Source organism: Conger conger, chromosome 3 (genome assembly GCF_963514075.1).
Source record: "Conger conger chromosome 3, fConCon1.1, whole genome shotgun sequence".
Classification (NCBI taxonomy): Eukaryota; Metazoa; Chordata; class Actinopteri; order Anguilliformes; family Congridae; genus Conger; species Conger conger.
Genome location: NC_083762.1, coordinates 71,389,198 through 71,410,416, shown reverse-complemented (window position 1 = coordinate 71,410,416; position 21,219 = coordinate 71,389,198). Strand labels below are relative to the sequence as shown.

Here is a 21,219-nt window from a genome sequence, read left to right as displayed (position 1 = left end):
GGTAAGGTAGGCTGTTTCCAGGGCCATGTCCATGTTGTTCCTGACGGTGCCCTCTGCTGCCCCCTGCAGGTTATTCCTTCCACAGCGCTGGGGACAGACTGAGCCTGAATGAGATGGAGGTGGCGGAGGATTACTGATCCACAGCAATAACTACCTGAGGCCTTTGTCTAATAATCAGATCTTCTGATGAGGAATGTGCACTGCTAGGGGAGGGGGAGAGGGGGAGAGGGGGCAGGGTCTGGGAGAGAGCCCTATGGTGGGGTTAGGGGGGGGGGTCATCGGTGGAGGGGGAGGGTGGGCATGCGGGGTGGGGGGGGGGGGGTGCAATTGGATCGGGAAATCCCCTGGCACTTATGACAGCACCTTAAACTTACTAATGCACTTTATTAAGATGGGATTTGAATAGGGTTTTTTTTTTTTTTTTTGTTTTAGTTTTTTTTTTTTTTTTGTGTGTGTGTGTGTGTGCGTGTGTGTGCGCGTGTGTGTGTTTCTTTAAACACATAACCTAAAAATGAATGTGTGTGCGTGTACACACGCGCGCGTTCGTAGATGGATGTAAGGTGAACTGGAAGGTTACGTTTCTGAGGAATCTAGGCGGGGAATCAAACGTCGGGGGGACCCTTTCTTTTTTTTTTTTTTTTTTACCTTATCAGAAAACAAATCCTTTCTTGAAAAGACAAACACTGTTGTTGTTTTTTTGCTTTGTTTTTTAAAAAAACGTTTATATAAAAAGTAAAGCTATTAAAAATTGATTGAAAAACTTGAAGATTTGCACTTGCTTAAAAAAAGAAAAAAATACAAAAAAAAAACAAAAAACAAAAATAAAATAGATTAGGTATAGAAAGCGATATTTTTGTGAATGTGTGCGTGCGCGAGAGTGAGAGCGTGTCGGAAACATAATAGTCTGCACAATGTATTTCCTTTCCACTGCTTACCAAGATGTGTGAAATGAGGCCATTCTGTCATATTGTTTGAACTAGAATTTTGTATTTCACGAGGAGAGTGCATTTGTTTGCCTGTGTGTGTGTATGTTTATTTTGATTTTTTGATTTTTTTTTTTTTTTAATCTTGCAAGGTTGGATGTGTGTGTGAACGTGTGGATGTCTCGTGTGCGTGCGTGTGTCCGAGAGAGAGTGCAAGGGCAATTGCACAACACATCCGTTTTTTTGTTAGTTTTTTTTTTTCTTCACCAGCTTTCCATCCCCAGATAAAAACAATCCAAATGTATGCATATGTTCTGAAATGTGTATTGTGTCACTGCTCTGTTTAAGTACGTTTCCTTTCGTTTCGTTGTTGTTTTTTGGGAAAGGGGCGAGGGTGCTATGCGGGGTGCGGTGTGTCCCCCTCCCTCCCCCGTCTCCACCCTGTCCCTGTCAAAGACGGGGTGAAGGGGAGGGAACCGGGGAAACGGGCTGCCTCTGCTTTTCAACAAAAAAAAAAAACAGCCACGTGAGAGTGGTGTGTGTGCGTGCGTGAGTGCGCGCTCCGCTGTGTGTGTGCCCGCGCGCGCGCACGTACACGCGTGTGCGTTTCAACTGAAAGCGTAAGTGTGAGAATGCGGTGGACTATATGTATGAATTTTTTTCTACATATCTGCATTTATAAACTTCGAGTTCCATAAGTGTCTTTAGTCTTTCACATTGCCCTTTAAGTTTCCTGTTCTGTACTTATTTATGAAAAAAGAAACATGCAAAATGTATGTAATTGTATATTTGAAGATTTGTTGTTTAATCTGGGGATGATGTTTGGGGGAATTAGATCATTTAGTTTTCTTGGATGCGATAATATTGCCTTTTGTTAACTCTCTCACCAATGAATGAAATGGATAGAGTTTCTAATTGAGCTAAGAAAATGGCATCAAACCTTGTGTGCAGGTCAGTGCACCAATGTTATTGTGTTGTGTTACTATTGTTGCAATTGATAAAATTTTCTTTTTATATAAGCATTACATACAAAGTGAAAAAGTATTTGGATGAGGATTTGGAGCACTTGAGGCTGCTACAATTTTTGTTTGTTTTTTTTGTTAGTTTCTTTTAACCCTTAATTTTTTTGTTTCATTGCCTCCACAAGAAGTGCGTGTGTTATTTTTTTCATAAAAAAATATTGAATGTATTCCAAAAAAAAAAAAGAAAAAAAAAACTTGATGATGCCGGGTTTTTCACGAAGAGGACAGCTACGTATTTTTCACAGATGTACGTCAAGAAGCATGGATGCCCACTGTTAAATACACTGCCTCTACAGCCCCATTCATACAAAAAGAACTACGAAAATAAAAACAGACTTCGATTTCTATTCCTTACGGGAGTTTTGGTTGTTTACAAACCACACGGATTTCTGTGGGTGCAGTTTTTTTGTTTTTTGTTTTATTTTTATTTTTTGGTTCTGTGTTTTGGTGTTTGTTTTTGGGGGGGTGGGAGGGGGCAGAGCACTTCTGCAGTATGGACTCTTTATAGAGCATTTGCAACTGTGCCCTTTTTTAGGTGGAGGAGTTAAAATCCATGTTGTGGCTGGACACTCCTTCTGATCTCGTTGTGGCTGTGGCTTTTTGACATTGAAGCTGAAGTGTATAAAGGAAAAGGATTTACGGCAAAAGAAATCAAAGATTATTTCCTTTTTATTTCATGCCGGGAATTTTGGTTAACGGGAGGGGAAGCATAAGTGTGATTATCACTTAATTTTTTTCATTTTAGGACATACTTTTGGCTTTAACTGCCTGTGTGTTTTTGAGATTAGTAAGTAATGCAAAGTAAAGACTTTTGTTTTCACAAAACTCGAAAAGAAGAGCCGAGGGCTTTTTTCGGTACGCGATACACAAACATGGAATCAATCTTCGCTTTAACCATTTTTTTTTTTTCCATTTTTGTTGGGTCTCTTTAGTTCATGGAGAATTATATATTTTTGCTTAAAACAAAAAAAAAAAAAGAAAACAAGAGGAAATTATATTGGTGAGGATGGACAAAAAAATCTTAAAGCTGTACGTATGACCCCCCAGTCTACAGTCATGTCACGGAACTGCTCGTGGTCATAATAGTTTAAAAATTTTTTCCTGTTTTTGAAGGGGGGGCATGATTTGTACGTTTTGTTTGGCCTTGGAAAGCACGGGTGAAAGGACAAATCGGCGCGGATTTGGACGGACCTCTCCGCCCCCTGAACGCCCCCCTCGCGATGCACTTTGACAGTCAGACGATGAGGATCTTTGTCTTTCCAGAGGAGAGCACTGGCGGGGGTGGGCCTTTGATTGGCCCCTTTGTTTTCTGCAAACTGCTGCTGCTTCGCTGAAAAAGGATGGAACAAAGGTGCCCCTCTTTCCTGTGTATATACATATATACTTATATAAACATATTTTTATATACCGTAAAAAGCTACGAAAAGAAAAAAATTAACACGACAAAAGGATGCCTGATATGAAATGAAGGAAATTCACTAAAATGGGGGGGGGAAAAAAAGAGAAAGTTTGTTACTCCTGACTTTTTTTTTTTTTTTTTGTTACTGGATTTTGGTGGAAGAACTGAAGGCCACACCTGCCCCTGAGCCAACATGCAGAGGAGGGGCTCGGCTGATGTTTGGGGGGGAGGGGGGGAGGGGAGGGCAGGGGGTGGACTTGTTAAGCCCCCCCACACACACACAAAACTGCTGCAACTGCTGGTCCTGGATTGCTTTTTAAAATGCAAGAAGGGAGGGGGGGGGGGGACAAAGGGAAAAAACTTAGAAGTTTATGTTGGGGCAGGATGATGGAAAACATGATTGGACTTTGTGTGGATTACTTCAAAAGGACTTAACAGGAAGAGAAACAGTGTGTATATCTGCTGTTTGAAGAACAAAGAAGAAACTAGAAAAGTGGGGGCGTTTTCTGCCTCCAGTTTGGCTCCTTTGGGCCTTGAGAAATGGTGGAAAGGGATTCTGGCCAGCACCGAGATCTGGACTATGCTTCCGGTAAGATGCTTATTGTGTTCATGTGCGTACTCATATGTATTCAGTATATGTATTTGTACAGGTGTTCACCATAATGCCTGCACTTTGGTGGCGGAGGGGACTTGACCCACACCATTGTTTGGAATCTCTTGACTCTTAAAAGCTACAGTTAAAAAAAGGTTAACCTGGTTGCAGAGCACGATTTTGGTTTTCTTTTCTCTGACTGTTGTCTTGTAGGTTATTTTTCATTTTTAGCTCTTAAGACTTCTGTCCAATCTGTCCAATCAGCTGTATGTTTACTGAAGCGGTTTGGGCTGAGTGCCCTGCTCAGGAGTACGGCTGGTATTGCCCCCACCTGCAAACCTCTGGGATACAAGACCGGCTTCCTGGCCATTTTACAACACTGCCACTATATTCACGTCACTTTGTTTTTATTTTCATTTAAGTTTGCTGTATCCGTCTCAGACTTTTCTCGGTAGGGAAACGCCTCGTTCTGACTCTGTTTCTCCGTCCCCTTCACCTTCTCTCCATCTCCGCTGCTGTTCACAGGGACCTCCTGAGTGGCGTGGGAAGCCTCCGTGCTCTGTGGGCTGTACAGATTTGGGGGCCCTCCGCCCTCCCCTGCGCACACCCTCCCCGCTTGGGGCTTGGGGAGAGAAGCCAGGGCGCGATGGGGCCATCCCGACCCCCCCCCCCCCCCCCGGAGGGCGGCGTTGGAGGCTGGCGTTGGAGGCTGTGGACTGACCAGGAGGCTTCGCCCTGTCCTGATGCACCTCCACTCCCGTCCACCAGGGGGCGACAGTGCTGCGGCACCCACTGGCCTGATGGAGGAAACGGGACTTTAGAGGCGCTGGACAGCATTACCAGACAGCCAGCTGGACACTGTTGTCACGGTCACTCTGTCAGCTGAGCTGCCAATTACTACTACACCAGAGACTGTGTGAGTCTGCATTCGACAGACAAAAACATGTTTATGCACAGCTCAGATCTGGGGGAGAACTGAAGAACTAAAGTCCATCTCCTGATCAGCTGTTGGATTTTATAAATGTATACATTTCCCAGACCTGAGCTGGAGAATTCAGTATAGGAACAGCAGTGGTTCCGACCCAGGCATCCGTAAAGATCTGTACAGAACACACACACACACACACACACACACACACACACGCACTCACGCGCACTCTGAAACAGCCACGCATTATCGGAAGATTATTAATTTTGCTGCATCTTTGCCTGATATTGAGATATATATGCAGACACTCTAACGCACACAATCTGAAGTTAAATCATACCAGTGCAGTGCTGGGCTCCATGTCGGTTGCTGTGTGCGCACACACACATACACACACATACACACACGCAAATACACAGCCAGCCACGTCTTACACCAAAACACACTCGCGCTGACGACTGGCTGCATTGTAAATAATGTACATTTCGTATCATTATTTTTTCTTGTCCCCTTTTTTTTTTTTTTTTTTTTATGTCTGATTTTAATTTTAATTTTAATTTTTTTTTTGACATGCCTTAAAATGTACAGATGGGCCCCTGGGTCAAAAGATGAGGCGTCAATACAATGTAAAGACTTTGTTCTGGAGGAAGAAGGAATATGCACACCTGTCTGATCCCTGATGAGTGCGAGCTGTCCTGTACGGCTCACATTCATCAGGGAAACAGATGTTCAGATAGTGTGTGTGCGTGTGTGTGCGTGTGCGTGTGTGTGTGTGTGTGCGCGCGTTAGTGAGAACACGTGCGCTCGCACACACACGCGTATATGAGAGTGAGAGCGAGCGAGCGAGAGAGAGAGAGAGAGAGACAGACAGCAACCTGACAGTGACCGGAGACACTGAATCTGATCCAGATCATAGTTTGCCTTGTGAACTGTGTGACTTTGTAAAGAATTTCCAGTTTTAAATGCCTATACATGTAGCGGAGGTACCAGGCCCATAGTGGGCCCCTGTACTGGGTGGAGCTGAGCTGATGGGTGGGGTGAAAGGGTAGAAACGGAGCCCCCCCCCCCCTCCAGAACACACACACACAACCACTGTAATCGACACACAAACGAACACACCGCCCTGCACACACAGCTGCTCTTCTCATTTTGCCATGTAAGCTTCACGCCAGCGGCTGGCGAATGGTTGGTGGTAAAGTTGCTTTTAAAGTCGCTAGCCCAGGCTTTGTTGTTCTCCATTGCTGTAGTAAGCTTTAGCATCAGTGCTTTTCTTTTTAAAAAATTATTCCCGTTCCATTTGGCGCACTCTTTCCCTTGGCATACATTCGTTGTAATGGCTGAGCGGCAAATGTGGATGTTTTGAGGCAAGTTTTGCCCAATGAGCTGTAAGCAAAAGCCAGCGGTTAGTCTTGGATAGTGTTTCTTTGCGTGGTGCACTCTTTCAGGTGAGCTGTTGAGGCGTAGATTGAAGCAACAGAGCCGTGTTGCTGCGCATTCCTGCTGTGATGGATGATGTTATCCAGCGCCATGTTCTTATTAGCGTTGATGTCTTTCCTGTGGAAGTGAGGAATGCCCTGTCCTTGCATGGTCAGAGGGGGCGCTGTTCTGCTCCGGTTAGTTTTCAGTGGGTTCGAAAACGAGTCTTAACATTCCGAGAAGGGTATTGGGAGACTGGATGGATTTGTTGACATGGAGACAAAGGTGATGTATTTGTTGACAACGCACATTACATAAGTTTAGTGTAAGGTATATGTGTAGGGCAACTGTGGCTTCATTTGTGTTCCTGTAAATCTGCTTTTTGTCCGTCCACCCCCCCCCCCCAGTTGGTACAGATTTCTTAGTTTGTGTGACTCTTGGCTTTGTGTCTACAGGTGAGAACTCATTTTAAGCTTGGGTGTACGGCCCCATTTGTAAAGGAGGCGTGCACTCTTTGTGAGATTGAGTGCACCTGCCGCAGAGGATTCTGGGATTGCCAGAAGGAGAGGCTGGTTCCACTTGAATAACAGTGTATTGCCAGCTTGTGCAGAGCATGCCCTGTGTGTATTGTGGAGAACCTTGTGTGTTTGAGAGAGCCGGGGGAGAGGCCTCAGCAGCTTCCTCATGGTCTTCTCCAGTAGGCTTCCCGTGGCACTGCTCGACAGCCATGGTGATTTGGGTTTAGATTTGTGTTTTCCAAACTGAGCAGTTGGCTCCTCGGTTTGTTTTTACAGAGGGTTATTTCGTTTTTTATTATTATTATTATTCTTTGAGCGCATTTCTGACTCGGTTTTCAGGAGCAAAGCTGATGGAAATGGTCTTTGGTGAGTTTTCTTAATTTTTATTAGTGAGCAGTGTATCTGTAATTGGGTTGCAAGGGAAAGTATGACACAGTGTGTTTTGTCGGTTGATTGGTCACAAGCTGGGACGTTAGTCTCGACTGTGACTAGGGATTACAGTATACCGGTTTGTATGGATATTGTTGCTTTTTTGCTAAAACTTAACCTTTACATAATATGATGGTGTAAATGTAACTTGGACCCCTGTATGTTTTAGAACTATACTGCTTATCTGATAACTTTTTCTTTCGTAAGTTGTCTGTAAATTGAGAGTTTTCACAAGGGTTGCTTATTTCCTTGTATTTTGAGAGAAGTTGGATCTCCATGATGACGCATTTTAATTGAAGGGCATACACACTTATTTGACTGAGTTGGGAAGATGGCCAACATGTTCTCTTGGTTTCCTTGTCAAGCCGAACTTGGCCAGTCTTAAGCGTCCTTTTCAACCAACCCAGTCAGCTCAACTCCACTGCTTTAGGAAAAAAAACAAAAAACAAAACAAAAAAAAAAACATTTTGAATGTTTTAGACATGATATGACAAACTCGAGATGAAAAGAAAAAAGAACAACCTTAAACTGTAAATATTTTTTTTTGTTTGAAGAGAACAAAAAATGTCAAAATAAATCAATTTAAAGTTGAATTTGAGATTGTCTCCTTATCATCCTTTTCTCTTTTAATGTTGTGCTGCTGAGAAACTGCCTGTTCAAAAGAAGAATTCTGGTCATTCGAAGAACCGTCAAGGACGTCACACTTCAAACGCATTGAATTAAATGTGCATATTTAAATAGTTGAATTGCAAAGGAACTTGATGCTCATTCACTGGTATACATAAAATGCCTCCTTCAAACTTTGTGTCTTGACTGTCCATTCCCATCACTGCACACAACGAGTGGTCACTGTGTGGAATAGCTTGCCAGTACATGTAGTGGAGGCAGAAACATTTGGGGTTTACAAGACCAGGTTTGATAGTGTTCGATACTATTTCGCTATTTAGGCAAACTAGGCAGTAGGAACACTTTGGGGTAGGAAAAGGCGGGCATTGCTGGGCTGAATGGCCTTTTGAATCGCCTTTGCTTTGTTAGTTGAACCTCAACTGCCACATTTTATGTCCACACCGGGGTCCAGAATGAATCTACTATAACCAGTGAACTGAAGGTAAGGTTCCTGTGATATCTAGTACAGTTAATGCATTGTTGGAAACTGCATGCATCTGTATTGCTCAAAAGGACATTCACCTTTAAAAATGGACATTCTAAGGTTGACAAACCCGCTGATGCAGCAACACATATCAACATGAAATTCAAATTGATATTGATATACGTGATATATATTGACATTGAAATGACAGCCTGTAAAGGCATATTTCACTAATTTTGTGGTGGCCTTGACCGACGTTTAAGTTCCTTTGAATCGGACGATTTAAAAAATGGTTGTTTTAACAAAATCGATGTATTTTTATTTTTTTAAGCCGCTTTAGTTTAAACTGAAACTGACTACGGGGGCGCGGTCCCAATCTGATACATTTCTCTCTGGTCAGGTCTCTATTGAAAAAGAGAAATTCCTGGTTAATTAAATGTTAATAAAATAAAATAAAATAAATTTCTCGATAGAGTTCTGTGGACGCCCCCCAACTGTCTACGAAGAATCTCGAATCGCGCTCTCGAGTTATAAAATCTCGCGATAATTTTACGTCACTGGTTAGGACCAGGGGATCGTCATGGCGCCGTACATTGAGAGCGAATGTGCAGCGTGAGCGTCTACGTTTGATCCAACAGGTTGTTTTGTTCCCGGAGCTCCTTTTGAGGCATGTTATCCGTGTTCTTGGGAAGAGCAAGTGCTACATTTTTATTGTAGTGACGAGCAACGACAAGAAGCAAGATAATCGTTTCAGGAAGGATATACAGTGTTTACCAACCAAGCAGGTTTGTAAACAAATCCAAGAAAACCGCCATGTGATTCTAGATTTTTGCTGGTTGGCTTGCTCGTGAGCAATGATGTTAGCTGTCTGTGCTAGGACACGTCCAAGGTATCGTCTTGTAAGTAGTCGGTTATTAATAATGGAATCGCAGTTACGTTGATAAAACAAATGCCGACGAATCCAATAATGTCCATGCTTTTGCCTGTGGTATCTGTAACTATCACAGAGTTGCCTAGCTAGCGTGCAAGCTGCTTATACAGTATTATGGCTAATTTGCACGCACTACTAGTCACCTGAATCGATAAGGTAGTTTATTAGCCTGAAATCGCTTGCGCCGTCTGCAATATTATTCCGGCCAAGTCATACAATAGCCCAAGTCTTGGCCTTTCTCGTTGTCTCGTAGATTCGCTGTCCGTTCGTCTTTCGTATGTCTCCTCTCCGCGTTCTCGGCGAAATTCGTTTGTTGTTCATCCCTGCCCGCCCTGTGTTTGATACATCTCTTCCTCTGCTTCCCCCCCTCCCCTTTCCGAGCAGTTGCGTTTAAGCTGTGATGTCCTCGTCCTCCTCTAGACTCCGCCAGCCACCCCGCAGGAAGAAGCACTACCCGAGCAGCACCTTTCATACAGCCGTCTGACAGCGCGAGGTGGAGAGCGCAATAAGGAGCAGTCGGCTTTGACGCAATAAGGGAACCACCGGCGCGCTTGAATCTGAAGGATTGCACCACTTATTGGGCAAAAGATAAACAACAGTTAGCCAGGTTGGGTTGGGCATCATGTCAGCCGTAGCAGGTGCAGGTGACTCTGGAAGTGTTACAGGGGCAGGACAGGAGGCAGAGGGGGACGGCGAGCCACCCCAGCCTCCCTCTGTACCCCAGGGTCCGGAGCCTGAGGAAGAGGAAGTAGAGGAAGAGTTGCCCCCGGCTGCCAAACAACCGCGCCTGGAAGAGGCAGTGGAAGTGGCTTTGGCCTGCAATTCCCAACTGCCCGCTGAGCCTGGGGACGGGGAAGATGGCGGCTGTGACCACTCTCTACAGCTGCAGGACACCGCTGTGGAGGAAGGTGAGTGTGCGTTTTTGCATCTGCTGGATCACGGATCGTCAACCCTGGCCCTCAAAACCATGGCCGGTTTTGGATATCTTTTTCCTGGGTGAAGTACGGCTACTGATTGGTCAGACTGTCTTCACACCTGACTCCCAGGTGAAGGGAGGGTGGAAAACCAGCAGTTCTCGGCCCTCTGGGGCTGTGAGTTGATGATTCCTGTGCTAGATGCTCTTTTCCACAACCATCTGGGGCAAAACACCTGGTGTAGAAAATTTTGTAGTTTTTCCCTGTCCTGCGTCATGCAGTCAAATTTTTTTTTCTCGTCTTCTTTCTCGCTCACTTTTGCCGTCTGCCCTCGTTTTTCCCATTCCTCTCTACTGACCATGTTCATTCTGTGTAGCTGGGTTACCTTTTGTAGAGTAAGAACATTTTAATTAACACAAAGTTGGTTACTGCCTGCTGATCAGACTTACTTTTTATAGCATGCACTTAGCAGTTATCTAAAATAAACTATGTAACCCCACCAGGGGCTCCGTGAAACTACTGTAGGTGGTCGCTAGCGAGAGGCAGTTTGTGTTATACATTAGCCTCCTGCCTTTTTAACTGTCTGTGACTGTCTTTGTGTGGCACAGCATCGGTGCCGACCCCGGAGCTGGGAGAGGGAGAGGGAGTGGGAGAGAGAGAGGAAGACAGGCCACATAACGGACAGCAGACCCCCACAATGATGGAGGGAAGAGAGGAGGAGGAGGGAAGAGAGGAGGAGGAGCGAGATGAAATCCAGGATTCAGAGTTGAGCCCGCAGGAAGGCCAGAAGTGAGTTGAATTCATATCATGCTTTTCCATGTTTTTCCGTATTCTCCATTTATGGATTGCTGTGTTAAACTCACGACTTGGGAGTGCCGAAGACAGGTAATCTCTTCCAAAACTTGTGATGTCACCACGTTGCTTTTCCCCATTGCGGTTGTTGGGTCCTTTCCCCTCTCCGTCCTCGTGTGAGGGTTTGATTTAAATACCAACTGACGCTCTGGCCTTACACCGAACATCAGACCTTCAGTGCCATTGAACACTATTACACACTAAATCTGTAATAGGAAATTATATTAACCTTTTTTAACCAGATTAACCGTATCAATGGCTTTAAGGATACTGTATATGGTTTTAAGAGACTACCAAAAACTGTTTATCAACTTCTTTGTTGCATTTTGTTATTTCTGTTTGCTATTGTAGCTCTTTCTCTCCAGAGAGGCCTACTCTTACTTTTCCCTTCCTCTGCAGCCTGGGTCTGGATTTAAACCGAGCCCCCCAGATGCTGACTGGTGCCTGGGCTGAGTACACTAGCTCTCCAGAGAACTACCTCAAGGGATGCAAGTGGTAAACTGCCATTTACTATTATAGCGAATAGACTTTGTGGTTACTTTGTTTGGTTGGGCCCCCCAAACATTAGCATTAGATTGGTCACCCTTCCTTTTAACTTGCCTGTAAGAAACATAACATTGCAGCATAATTTCAAATATGTGGATTTGATGATAAATCCATTCCAGAGATATTTCAAAGCCTAATTACCTGTACATATACATTTCAGATTTGTATTAATTAATTGTGCACAAATAAACTAAATGCTGCATATGTATATTGCACTACCACTGTGGTTTCTACGTATCTTTTCCCTTATAATATTAATTATTCCATTGTCATTTATTTTATTCCATGTTTTGTGTACATAGTCTGAGTGTGTTACATTGCTTTCTCCCTCTCTCCCTCCCTCTTTCTCCCTCTCCTCTCTTTCTCCTCTCTCCCCTCCCTCCCTCTCTCCCCTACCTCCTTCTCTTTCTCTCCCTCTCTCCCCTCCCCTCCCTCTCTCTCTCCCTCTCTCCCCTCCCTCTCTCTCCTCCTTCCCTCTCTCCCTTCTCTCTCCCTCGCTCTCTCCCCTCCCTCCCTCTCTCCCCTCCCTCTCTGTCCTCCTTCCCTCTCTCCCTCGCTCTCTCCCCCTCTCCCTCCCTCCCGCAGGGCTCCTGATGGATCTTGTATCCTGTCCAACAGCGCTGACAACGTGCTCCGTGTTTACAACCTCCCGCCGGAGCTCTACAGCAACGACTGGGAGCTGCTGACTGAGATGGTGACTGAGTACAAAGCCCTACTGCAGGCGTTACGTACCTGCTGCACACACCCAGTAACTGCCTAACCCCTGGGCTTTATACAGCGGCATTTAATGGTGCTGTAGGGGCTCCCTGGCCACACTTCATGTGCAATGACGATATAAAGATTTGGAAAAATATAAAACCTTTACTTTTTATTTTTATATCTAACCCTTTTAAAGTTATAAAAGGTACCTTTCACTCTGTGCTCCCTGGGTTAACAAAGGTTGAAAACCCCTGATATATCCAATCCTATATAGCTTTCCTCTCTGCCCCATATGTATCCAGTGTTGTATGGCTTTCCTCTATACGCATGATGCAGTATGATGTAACCGTGGTGAGTATACCTGCACCCTGTTCTCACCTGTGCTGTATCTACAGACTCCAGTGCTGAGGATGGCAGAGGGGGACACCATCTATGACTACTGCTGGTATCCCAAGATGAGCTCCCTCGACCCCACTACCTGTTTGTGAGTGCAGTCTGCTAAAACCGTTCCAACAATTTCTCTCTGCGACTGACCATCCACTGCGACTGACCGTCCACTGCGACTGACCGTCCGCTGCGACTGACCGTCCGCTGAGACTGACCGTCCACTGAGACTGACCGTCCACTGAGACTGACCGTCCACTATACCTGACCATCCACTGCAATTGACCATGTAATTTGACTCACCACTCACCAGACCTGGATAAAATTCGTAATTGTTTTGGATTCAAATACTTTTCTACCCGGTGTACTTTTTGAAAGTGTTTCATATGTTCATATACACCAGACAATCTCAGTAAAATGTAGAAAAGTATTTAAATCCAAAATGATTGACATATTTGACCCAGGACTGCCATCCACCTTCCATCCATCCATCAGACTGACCCCAAATCGGGGAGTGGAAAAAGGCTTGAATGGAAAGTGTCTCTCCCTGCCCCCTGCTGCGGTTTTGCAGGGTTGAGTTCATCCTCGTGATCTTGTCCTTTCCGTTGGTTTCTCAGCATTGCCAGCAGCAGTCGTGACAACCCAGTGCACATTTGGGACGCCTTCTACGGTGACCTTCGAGCGACCTTTCGACCCTACAACCACCTGGTGAGTATGTTTGAAAAGGTGCATATCCTTTCGTGGTACCTTGGTAGGTTTTGGTCACTGTGGTGGGCTGTTTGCAGGTGCGGTCACTGCTTTCCGGTGACCGGTCCAAAAGAAACCGACCTGTAAATCAGGGCTCTTTCTGCAAGGATACTCACTCCAAACAGATTAGCCTATGCTGCCACCTTGTGGATTAGCAGGGTATAACAGCCTTCTGCTGTGACTGAATTTGAGCTACCAATGCTCATGCAAAATGAAGTCTCTCTCTCTCCCTCTCCCTCTCCCTCCCTCCCTCAGGACGAGCTGACTGCGGCTCACTCTCTGTGTTTCTCTCCGGACGGCTCCCAGCTGTACTGCGGCTTTGATAAGATGGTGCGGGTCTTCTACACCGACCGCCCCGGGCGTGACTGCGAGGAGAGACCCACCACGGGTGAGTCCGGCTCCTCCTAAACGCCGTGGATTTCCGGAGTTATGAGGATTATAAAGGACTTCAGGGTGCTATAACACTGACCGTATCGAAACGCAGTCCCCAACTCAATCCACACAATCTGAATCCACACAATCTGAATCCACACAATCTGAATCCACACAATCTGAATCCACACAATCTGAATCATCCACACAATCTGAATCATCAAGAAACTGTTCACTTGAACAAGCCTTTTGGGCTTCCGTAACTTTGTCACAGCTATACGCTCATTTGCATATGCCCGCCTTCAGCAGGCCGCGGAGTAGTTAGCCAATCAGAACAGAGGGTCATTGATATTAATGAGCCTTAAAGACACAGTCACTGAAACACTGTTCTTAGTCCAGCTCATGAGAGGCACAGATGAAGAGACGTGTAAAACTGGATAGAGATCGTTTTTGGTACTTGAAGCCGCATTTGGCAGACGCTCTTATCCAGAGCAACGTACAGTTGATTAGCAGGAGACAATCCTCCCCTGGAGCAATGCAGGGTTAAGGGCCTTGCTCAAGGGCCCAACGGCTGTGCGGATCTTATTGTGGCTACACTGGGATTCGAACACCCAACCTTGCGTGCCCCAGTCATTTACCTTAACCACTACACTACAGGCCGCCCCCCTCACACTTAGGCCTGGGAACCTTACCTCCGGCCTTTAGGCCACAAGTCTGGTCCTCCACCATCAGCCCACCCTGCCGCCGTGCAAGTGAGGAGTATGTTTCCAGGAAAAGTGACGCTTGTCCCCCAGGGCTTATTTGGGACGCTCCGCTCACGTAAACAGGATTAGCACCGGCTGCTCTGTCATGGCTTATGTAAAGCGCTTATTCAGAAAATGAACATAAATCGGGATAAAGGAACATTTTCCAGAATATTATGTGTTTGTAAACATAGTCACAGAGGTTAAGTTGTTTACTGACCTACATATGTCTAAGCGTCGTACTTTGCAGCAGATCCCTCATCTCGGGTAGCCTAACTGACCTGATTGTGATGCGAATCTTGTGTTCATTGTTTTGGCTTCATAGTGGGGGAGCGAGGCTTCCTCAACCACACAAAGGTGTTACTATGTGTACAGTGACTCACCGGTTGGAATGAGTCAGTGTTTTCACTGCGGAGGGTGATGATAGTCTGTGATCACACTAGAGGGCAGATGAAGCCCCAGACTCTCATTACTAGTGCTGGCAGCGCTGCTGTCCTAACCCAGAGCAGGGGAGGTATTCAAATATCAAATCTTACAGTCGGCCAGGAGCTCCAGGAGAAAACGCTCAGCCAAGTTTGACGACACGCTGAACAGCCGCTAACGCTGAATAGCACAAATCTGCACGGCTAAAGTTAGTATCTCTTATTTAGAAAACATTCTTATCGACTCATCGGTCTCTAGGGCATTCCCCTGGTCTCTGAGCAATAGTGCCGGACTAGTATTCTCACACCGGCGAGTGTGAACACTACAGCATCATTACTGATTAACACACTAACTAACCTACTATTCCACCTAAGAATCAAGACACAAACCTTAAAAACATACAGATCTTATCATTAATGAGCCCTAAGGATAAAGGCAGAAAAATATAATTTCTTTATTTTATATCACCTTATTGGCACCCCCTCCCAGACCAGTATACACGACTAATGCAGGCCAACTACTATTCTGGCCAAGCATCAAGGTACAATAGGTAATTTTGGACTCCCAACAGTCGAGAGGATTTGCATCAACAAACACCCTTAAACCACTACCCTGTTTATCCCTCCCCCTTCTCTGTGAAGGAAGGAGGGATAAACTATAAACACAGGCAGAGAGTCAACATGCCAGTGAGGCTTTTCCAATGAAAGGAAGGGATTTACAGTGGTCTTGTAGCAGTGTGTTGATACAAAAATCGTACCTTTGATACCTTTGATAATAATAATAATATGGCCGTATTGTCCTCCGCAGTGAAGAAGCAGGGGCAGGGTGGCATCATCTCCTGCGTGGCGTTCAGCCCGTCCCAGTCCCTGTACGCCTGCGGCTCGTACTCCCGTACGGCGGGGCTCTACTCCTGCCGGGACGGGGACCTCCTGGCCCTGCTGCCCTCCCGACCCCACGGGGGCGTCACGCACCTGCGCTTCTCCCCGGACGGGACCCGCCTCTACACCGGGGGCCGCAAGGTGAGCGTGCTCGGGGGGGCCCTGGAGGAGGGCAGGGGGGACTGGGGAACCTGGAGGGGGACAGGGGAACCTGGAGGAGGACAGGGGGACAGGGGGACGGGTCTGGGGCCCGGGGCCCCTGGAGTGGGACAGGGGGGACTGGGGAACCTGGAGGGGGACAGGGGAACCTGGAGGAGGGCAGGGGGGACTGGGGAACCTGGAGGAGGGCAGGGGGGACTGGGGATCCCGGAGGGGGACAGGGGGGAGGGTGGGGGGGGTCTGGGGCCCCTGGAGGAGATATGTGGGGAGGGGGGGGTCTGGCTATTGTGTAGACAGGGTGCTGTTGGGACATTATAGCTGTGTGAGAACTGATCAGAGCTGAGAGCAATAGGTGGTTAATCTTCTAATGTGTCTCTGTGTGTTTTTCTGTGTGTGTGTCAGGATCAAGAGATCCTGTGCTGGGATCTGCGGGATCCGGGGCACATTCTTTTCTCCCTGAACAGGAATGTCAGCACCAACCAGAGGATCTACTTTGACCTGGACCCGTGAGTCTCCCCCCCCAATTCCCTGCACCCTGTACCCTACACCCTAAAACCTCCTGTACCCTACTCTCTAAAACCTCCTGTACCCTACGCCCTAAAACCTCCTGTACCCTTCTCCCTAAAACCTCCTCTACCCTACTCCGTAAATCCTCCTGTACCTTACGCCCTAAAACCTCCTGTACCCTACTCCCTAAAACCTCCTGTACCCTACTAGGATAAGATTTGGCACCCCTTCCTTACACACTAAATATTGTCTATAATACACTGACCTTCTGAAGCTGAACTGACCCCACACTACCACATGTAACATTCCTGCTTGTCTGTGTCTGTGTCTGTGTCTGTGTCTGTGTCTGTGTCTGTGTCTGTGTCTGTGTCTGTGTCTGTGTCTGTGTCTGTGTCTGTGCAGGTCAGGACAGTACCTGCTCAGTGGAAACACCGAGGGGGTAGTGTCCGTTTGGGACACCTCTGTTGCCCCTAGTGGCAGTGAAGCCGTACTGCAACCCCAGCTTCAGTTCCAGGCCCACACAGACTGCACCAATGGCATCAGGTACATTTACATTTTACAGTTTAGTAATTTGGCAGACGCGTTTAATCCAAAGCGACTTACAAGTGCATAGCTTCTACCATAAGTCAAAGCATCACATCGAGAAACTAGCAAAATACACAACCATTGCTGTCAAAATAGTAAATACTGGTGATGAAATGGCTTCTTTTAGAAATTACATGTTTTTTACCATCTTTTACTCACTCTCTGCCTCGCTCTCCATCCCCCCCCCTCTCTCTCTCTCTCCCTCTCCCTCTCCCTCTCTCTCTCCCTCTCCCCCTCTCCCCCTCTCCCTCCCTCTCTCCCTCTCTCTCTCTCTCCCCCTCTCCCCCTCTCCCCCTCTCCCCCTCTCCCCCTCTCCCCCTCTCCCCCTCTCCCTCTCTCCCTCTCTCCCTCCCTCCCTCCCTCTCCCTCTCTCAGTGTGCACCCCTACATGCCCCTGTTAGCCTCCTCCAGTGGGCAGAGGCAGTTCTGCTGGCCGGAGGGCAGCGGGCAGGACTCTGACTCTGACTCAGACAGCGAAGCCGTGATGGCGCCCCAGCGAGGTCGTCACGACAACGCCCTCGCCATCTGGTGGGCGGGGCCTCTCGGCTCGGCCAATGAGGGGGGGCAGGAGGTGGAGCTGCCGGCGTCGGAGGTCTAACCGATGCCCCCCCCCCCCCCCCCATCGCCCCCGCACTGAACGAAATAACCGACTCAACTGCCAAACTGCTGGAGTACCCGACTGTTCAGGGCGTGCCGCGGTGGTGTCCAGAGAGTGTACGCCTTAACGAGGAGGCACAAATTTGGAGGGGAAAATAATGTCTGTCCCAGTCTAACCAAAAATGCTCAGGTCCAGAGACGAGTTCGGTTCTGGAATGTATGTCTTCACTGGGGTTTTCTTTCATGCAAGTGCTTATCTCTTTACGGAAATATTCAGACCCAATGCCCCAAAAATGGACAAGTTTCAAGAAGAGTGCCATTCAAAAATCGGGTCATTTGTTCGTAAAAATGAAACGGTGAATTTTTTACATTTCTGTGTGCCAACATTGTGTTGTATACCGTGATCAACATATTTTTGTAAGTCCGTGATAAAGGTTTTTGAACATGCTCTGTGCATTTTCTGCGTATATGTGCAGGATTTTAGTGTGTTTGGACTTTTCCCTGCAACCCTGTGTGCACACCAGTGTGAACGTGTGTCTGCACGTGTGTCTATATATAGTGCATATGTGTTTGTGTGGCTGGGTCTGTGAGTGTTAAAGCGTGTGTGTGTGTGTGTGTGTGTGTGGCTGGGTCTGTGAGTGTTAAAGCGTGTGTGTGTGTGTGTGTGAGTCTGTGAGTGTTAAAGCGTGTGTGTGCCTGTGGCTGGGTCTGTGAGTGTTAAAGTGTGTGTGTGTGTGTGTGTGTGTGTGTGTGTGTGCCTGTGGCTGGGTCTGTGAGTGTTAAAGTGTGTGTGTGTGTGTGTGTGTGGGGCTGGGTCTGTGAGTGTTAAAGCGTGTGTGAGTGTGAATGTTAAAGTGTGTGAGTGTATTGTGTATGGCTGATCGTCGTCGTCTTGTTTAGATGCAGGAGGTGACGGTGATTATGAAACCGCTTTTGAAATGTTAAGTGCTCTGGCTTTTCCGGAAGCTTCATGATGGGCGCTGCAGGAAGCGTCTGCTCTGGGACTGAGAGGCGGGTGTGTGTGTGGGGCCGCTCGACGGGTGTGTGTGGGGCGGGTTGTGTGTGTGGGGCGGGGTGTGTGTGTGGGGCGTGTGTGTGTGTGTGGGGCAGCTCGACGGGTGTGTGTGTGTGTGTGGGGCCGCTGGGCGGCGGTCTGATTAATGCAAGAATAAAGATCTGGCTCTGCGGCGCCGTGCCCTTTTCCTGCTCGTCCGTCTCCGCTTCGATTGTTTGTCCTTTTTATAGCGCCTGGGTGTGATTTCTGCTCCATTTTCTCCCCGGCCACCACACGGCTCTCTCCTCTGAGACGGATGACCCGTATTATTCAAGCACGGTCCGTCAAACTCCGAAAACAGCAGGAGACTGCTGAGGGCAAGTCCGCACACGCTCCAAAGTGTGTGCGTTTATACGCTCAGTGATCGCTTTATTCGGTAGATCTGTATACCTGCCTCTTAATGCAAATATCAAATATCATAATCAGCCGATCATGTGGCAGCAACTAAATGCATAAAAAGCATGCAGGTGTGGTCAAGAGGTTCAGCTGTTTCTCAGACTAAATGTCAGAAGGGGAAGAGCTGTGATCCAAGTGACTTTTTCGATGGAATGATTGTTGGTGCCAGACAGGGTGGTTTGAATATCTCAGAAACTGCTGATCTCCTGGGATTGTCACGCATAACACGCATCTCTAGATTTTGCAGAGAATGGTGCGAAAAACAAAGCATCCAGTGAGCAGCAGTTCTGCAGACAAGATGCTTTGTAAATGAGAGGTCAGAGGAGAAGGCCCAGACTGGTCGAAGGTGACAATAACGCAAATAACCACGCCGTGGTATGTAGAAGAGCATCTCTGAACACACAATGTGTCAAACTTTGAAGTGGATAGGGTACAGCAGCAGAATAAGTCTAATAAATACCTAATAAACTGCTCAGTGAGTGTATATGTGGATTATCTGCACACACTGATGGATTCATATCCACAATCACATGTGCACATATAGACATACACGTATATCACATGCAAACTTGCACAGACGTTGCATACAGTCTCCCATGCACACAAATGTATGTAAAGTCTGATACGCAGGTTTCAGCCCGTATCTCTGCTTGCCTGAGGGACATCCAGAGCTGGATGGACAACCACCATCTAAAGCTCAACCCAGGTAAAACTGAAATGATATTCATCCCTGCTAATACCTCTCCCCATCTGGATCTCTCCATTTCCCTCGGGGATACCACACTCACGCCGTCACCCAGTGCAAGGAACCTCGGCGTGGTGATGGACAGCAGACTGTCCCTTTCCGAGAACATTGCGGCGGTGACCCGGTCTTGCAGGTTCTTCCTATACAACATACAGAGAATCCGCCCCTTTCTCACCCCCTACTCGACCCAGCTCCTGGTCCAAGCGATGGTTCTGTCCCGCCTGGACTACTGCAATTCCCTCTTGGCTGGCCTCCCAGCGTCCGCCATCAGACCCCTCCAACTCATCCAGAATGCAGCAGCTCGTCTGGTCTTCAACCTTCCCAAATACTCACACGTCACCCCCCTGCTTACTTCCCTCCACTGGCTGCCTGTCATGGCTCGCATCAAATTCAAAACATTGGTGCTAGCCTTCCAAGCAGTTAAAGGGTCTTCCCCAGCTTATCTGCAAAAAATCATCAGACCCTACACCCCTGCCAGACCTCTTCGTTCAGCCTCCACAGGCCGCTTGGCACCTCCCCCTCTCAGAACCTCCACCTCACGCTCACGACTACTGTCTGTTCTGGCTCCACGGTGGTGGAACGAACTCCCCGTTGAGGTCAGAACTATAGAATCTCTCCCCACCTTCAAGCGCAAGCTGAAGACACACCTCTTCAAGCAGCACCTCTCCCCATCCCTCCCTACCTCCCTGTGAACCTTAATTGTTGTCTCTGTGACTTGCTTTGTGTATCAGTATTTTTAGTTGGCTAGGTAAGCAGTGCTTGGATAGTTAACTTTGGTAACTTTTGCTCTGTTTGTTTGTTTGTTTGTTCAAAAAAAAAAAAAAAAATGGCCCTTGTCCTTATCTTTGTTGTACAGGTAGCAGTTGAAATTGTACTTACCTCTAGGGTCTTTCAGCGAACTTATCCCTGGTTATGGGTATGCACTTTGTTGTACGTCGCTCTGGATAAGAGCGTCTGCCAAATGCCAATAATGTAATGTAATGTAATGTAATGTAAAGAATCGCACTCAAGACGGATGTAAATTGTTCCGTATGCCTCTGCTCGGCACTGTAGCGGCCTCTAGTGGCGAGTCACAGAATTGCTTCTCTTGTGTTGTCAAAGTTACCTAGCAACCTCACTGAGAGTAAAAGAAGGTGAACTAACAGTGGCACTGGACGTCGTGATTCCGGCACATTCTGGGCTATGGCCACCGGCCCTGTCGGGCGGACCGTGAAGCACACGGTTCCCCGGGGACCTGCGTTGGTGAAGACGAGCCAGACATCGAGCACCCAGCTATTGGAGAGGATGATAAATCATACCACCCTATCCACACAGAGAGTTCTTCACACACATATTTTGGGTGAGTACACTGACACAATCTTGGGTAGCTC

General features: G+C 47.1%; 2 protein-coding genes across 2 annotated transcripts in view; both read left to right on the top strand.

The window, feature by feature from the left end:
- The window catches only part of gigyf1a (GRB10 interacting GYF protein 1a), a 28,642-nt gene extending 28,440 nt beyond the window's left edge, over nt 1–202 (top strand). The window contains exon 25 of the mRNA XM_061234942.1: nt 70–202. Within this exon, the coding sequence (XP_061090926.1) occupies nt 70–137 (68 nt within the window). The 3' untranslated portion in view covers nt 138–202. The remainder of the gene's footprint in view (nt 1–69) is intronic.
- An 8,688-nt stretch (nt 203–8,890) lies between these two features.
- On the top strand, nt 8,891–18,630 carry wrap53 (WD repeat containing, antisense to TP53). The gene is made up of 12 exons (XM_061235893.1): nt 8,891–9,102; nt 9,633–10,156; nt 10,771–10,951; nt 11,414–11,509; nt 12,146–12,254; nt 12,655–12,743; nt 13,261–13,351; nt 13,646–13,778; nt 15,736–15,947; nt 16,368–16,471; nt 16,875–17,015; nt 17,433–18,630. Exons 2-12 carry the CDS (start codon nt 9,871–9,873, stop codon nt 17,653–17,655), a joined length of 1,665 nt encoding a protein of 554 aa, XP_061091877.1. The 5' UTR covers nt 8,891–9,102; nt 9,633–9,870; the 3' UTR covers nt 17,656–18,630.
- The last annotated feature ends 2,589 nt before the right edge of the window (nt 18,631–21,219 follow it).

Bases quoted from the DNA above. Each gene is read 5' to 3' on its own strand.
- wrap53 (XM_061235893.1), top strand. From the start codon at position 9,871: ATGTCAGCCGTAGCAGGTGCAGGTGACTCTGGAAGTGTTACAGGGGCA. The intron at 12,255-12,654 runs GTGACTGAGTAC...CTGTATCTACAG, and splicing joins GGGAGCTGCTGACTGAGATG to ACTCCAGTGCTGAGGATGGC. The intron at 15,948-16,367 runs GTGAGCGTGCTC...TGTGTGTGTCAG, and splicing joins TCTACACCGGGGGCCGCAAG to GATCAAGAGATCCTGTGCTG.